Consider the following 3768-nt stretch of genomic DNA (forward strand, 5'->3'; position numbering starts at 1 on the left):
ATGAGTTATATTGCTTTTTTGTGATTTCTTACCGTGACTTTCTAAAGATCTCCAACTTGTGATACATTTACAGGTTCCTGTTGATCCAAACTCAGGGATCTTTATCACGCTCAACCCAGCTGGCAAGGGCTATGGTGGCCGACAAAAGCTGCCAGACAATCTGAAACAGCTGTTCAGGCCTGTTGCAATGTCCCGTCCTGACAATGAACTGATTGCAGAGGTCATCCTGTTTTCTGAGGGTTTCAAGGAAGCCAAGAGCCTAGGGCGTAAACTGGTGGCCATTTTCACACTGTCGAAAGAGCTCCTGACACCACAGCAGCACTATGATTGGGGTCTGCGAGCCTTGAAAACAGTGCTGAAGGGCTCTGGAAACCTTCTTCAGTTATACAGGTAAGTAAATGCACATGAAAGTGTCTGTTTCTATAAAAGTAATAAAATTTAGCTAGACAAAAGAAATATGGCCATAAGCATTTGAATTATTATAAAGGCAAAGAGACAGTGAGAAAATGGAAAGAAATTTGTCCAAAGATGAATGACATGTTATGTTTTCTTGAAAGCCATGATTCTGTTATTAGACATGCTGTTTCCATTACAGAAAATCATTGTCAGATGAAGAAAAGGCATCTGGGATCAGCTTAACAGTTGAAGCAGAACTTGTGGTACAAGCTCTGAGGCTCAACACACTGTCAAAACTAACCTTCTCAGACAGTTCAAGGTAAAGTGCATAATTTTTTTGATTATGCCATTAACCCATTCTCCAAATAATTTTAGCCATTAGTTGGTGTAAGTACATGCTGCTCACTTTTGTGTGACTAGCTTGGATAGCTGAGCAAACATCATTACTTGTTATTCAGTCTTATTCATTATGATAGTGAGCCTGAACAAAATGGGTATAAGTTTGCAACAAAGCTTGCATGAAATACTTTTTTTCACAATTGGCCATGAGTTAAAGAGACTGAAAGATACTTGGGTGGTATTATGTGTGCCTTGAACTAAACATATGCCCTTGGCAAGACTCATGTCACCTAGATGAATGACTAGTTTATTCATAATGTGGATGTATCATCACTTGGGGAAAACAAGTGGATGATAGGCATAGAGTATTTCATAGTGATGGTTCTATGTTTAGTGTTACAGTGTACATTTTTTCATTTGGTTTTACATGTGCAAAGAATGTGTAAGTGATAAAGTGCCTATAGAAATTATGATTTTTTTTTTCAGCAGAATTATCCAGTAAGGCATATCTGTCATGGGTTTGTAAAAATATGTTGAATATTTCAGATTTGATGACTTGGTGAAAGACGTGTTCCCTGATGTGAAATTCAGGGGTGTAGGTTATGAAGACCTAGCTAGTATTCTCCAAGAAGTCTTTACTGAAATGGGTCTCATACCAAATGACAGGCAAATAAAGAAGGCACTAGAGCTTTATGAACAGCTTCAGCAGCGTATGGGAGTGGTAATTGTAGGTCCTTCAGGATCAGGAAAAACAACATTATGGCAAACTCTGCGTCAGGCTCTACTCAGGATGGAACAACAGGTGAAAAAATATGTCATGAACCCTAAGGCCATGCCCAGACAGCAGCTTCTTGGACATATTGATCATGACACGAGAGAATGGTCAGATGGTGTCTTGACAGCTTCTGCACGTCAGGTGGTGAAAGAACCCACAGAAGTTACTTCATGGATCATCTGTGATGGAGACATTGATCCAGAGTGGATTGAATCGCTCAATTCTGTGTTGGATGACAATCGACTGCTAACTATGCCATCTGGTGAGAGAATTCAGTTTGGACCTAATGTAAATTTCCTCTTTGAAACCCATGACCTTTCATCTGCATCACCAGCCACAATCTCACGGATGGGAATGATATTCTTAAGTGATGAAGATACCAACATCCAGGCAGTCGTCAGTGCATGGCTTTCCTCACAAGAAGAAAGCACTAGGAAGTATCTTGAACCTTATATTGAAGAGCACTTTTTCAAAGCGCTTGAATGGGTGCTGCGTGCAGGAGAAGCCCAAGTGGAAACAACATTAGTTGGATGGGTCTTGAATGGCCTCTCTCATCTGCCTGGGGTAACAAGTAAAGTACACTTTGCCCTGGCACTGGTAAGAGGTCTGGGTGGCAATCTCCCTGAAAACATTAGGGCAGATTTTGCGCGAGAGGTCTACTCATGGGTTGGCGAACATATTCCTGACCAACGAAAACCTTTGAATATTTACTATGATTCTGCCCGAGACCGTTTAGAAACTTACACATCAGAATCCGCAGATAAAATTGGAGCTGATACAGATGAAATGCCCCTGATATTGACATCAGATGCATTGTGCTCTTTGGATTACTTCAGTCCATGGCTTGAGATGGAGACACAACAGCCATTCATCTTGGTTGGGCCTGAAGGATGTGGAAAAAGGTAATGTGGAAATGAGCTATCATGAACAAATAATTCTAACTTTATAGATCAATTAAGTGCAGAGGACCTTTTTGTTTCATAGGTGACAAGTTTAATTTTAAAATCCGTAAAGTATATTAAAGGTATGAAATAATGTCTTATGCTTCTTTTTGATTTCAGTCTGCTGCTTCATCACTGCTTCTCAAAACTGAGGAGCACACAAGCAACAATGATCCATTGCAGTGCATATACAGCTCCTCAACATATCCTACAGAAACTTTCCCAGGTTTGAAAGAAGTCCTTTTCATGGGACTTAGTGACCACATTTCTTTTCATCAGACATGCTTTGAGCTAATTATATAATAGATAATTCAATGCCATTATGTTTTGTAGACATTGTGATATTCCTTGATTATTTTGACAAGAAAAAGCATCATGAGATTCCACTATTGAGAGACATATGAGTATAAGAAATGGATATCAATTTCCTCCCCCACAGATGTGCATGGTGATATCCACCAACACAGGGCGTGTATACCGTCCAAAGGATTGTGAAAGATTGATTGTATACTTGAAGGACCTGAACCTCCCAAAGCCAGATAAATGGGGCACATGCCAGTTGATTACATTTTTACAGCAGGTATTGTGGGTTTCCTTTCTTATGTTTGTGTAAGTTTTAATTCTGAATACATTTTTGATTTTGTAAAAGTTTTAGATCTAGTAGGTTAGATATTTATGATTTGATTATCTAGATTTTTTTTTTTTATAATATGTTTGAGTACTCTTTGATGAGTGTCACAGATTCTGCATGTAAAAATAAATTTATATCAGTTGAGGTATGAAATGTGAAAATTATTAAATATGATTTTTTTTGAGGAGAGTAAATCATAAGTATATTAAAAAAAAGTGTTTTTTAAGTTTATTATTATTATTTTTAACCAATGTAAATACAAGATGTAGCTAAGTAATAACTTGGCTGATCATAAAATGTCTGCATGTGCATTTTCTCTTTATAACCTTGAATTCTGATTTGATTTTGAAATGTGATTCCAGGTTGTGACATATAATGGATTCTATGACCAGAACTTGGAATGGGTTGGGCTAGAAGGAGTGCAAATTGTAGCATCCATGACAAGTGGGTCTGCATTAGGGCGCCATAAACTCTCGACTCGCTTCACGTCCATAGTTAGGATTGCATCCATTGGGTATGGCTCTCAAACTGTATACTGTACAAGAAGAGGAATAAAGAATATAGTGATATAAATTCTTTATATATAAGTTTAAAGGAAGCTTTTTACTTAAAAGCAAAAAACAAGAATCACCCATCTGGGTGTGAACGACAACATAGGTTATATATTCACATAAAGAATCACAGGA

General features: G+C 38.0%; 1 protein-coding gene across 1 annotated transcript in view; it reads left to right on the plus strand.

Moving 5' to 3' along the window:
* The window catches only part of LOC119591619 (cytoplasmic dynein 2 heavy chain 1-like), a 47711-nt gene that overhangs the window by 18577 nt on the left and 25366 nt on the right, over window positions 1–3768 (plus strand). Inside the window, 6 exon segments of the mRNA XM_037940373.1 lie at window positions 66–390; window positions 596–715; window positions 1282–2412; window positions 2572–2677; window positions 2891–3031; window positions 3445–3596. Coding sequence (XP_037796301.1) covers window positions 66–390; window positions 596–715; window positions 1282–2412; window positions 2572–2677; window positions 2891–3031; window positions 3445–3596 — 1975 coding nt within the window.

Source organism: Penaeus monodon, chromosome 29 (assembly GCF_015228065.2).
Source record: "Penaeus monodon isolate SGIC_2016 chromosome 29, NSTDA_Pmon_1, whole genome shotgun sequence".
In the NCBI taxonomy this organism is placed as follows: domain Eukaryota; kingdom Metazoa; phylum Arthropoda; class Malacostraca; order Decapoda; family Penaeidae; genus Penaeus; species Penaeus monodon.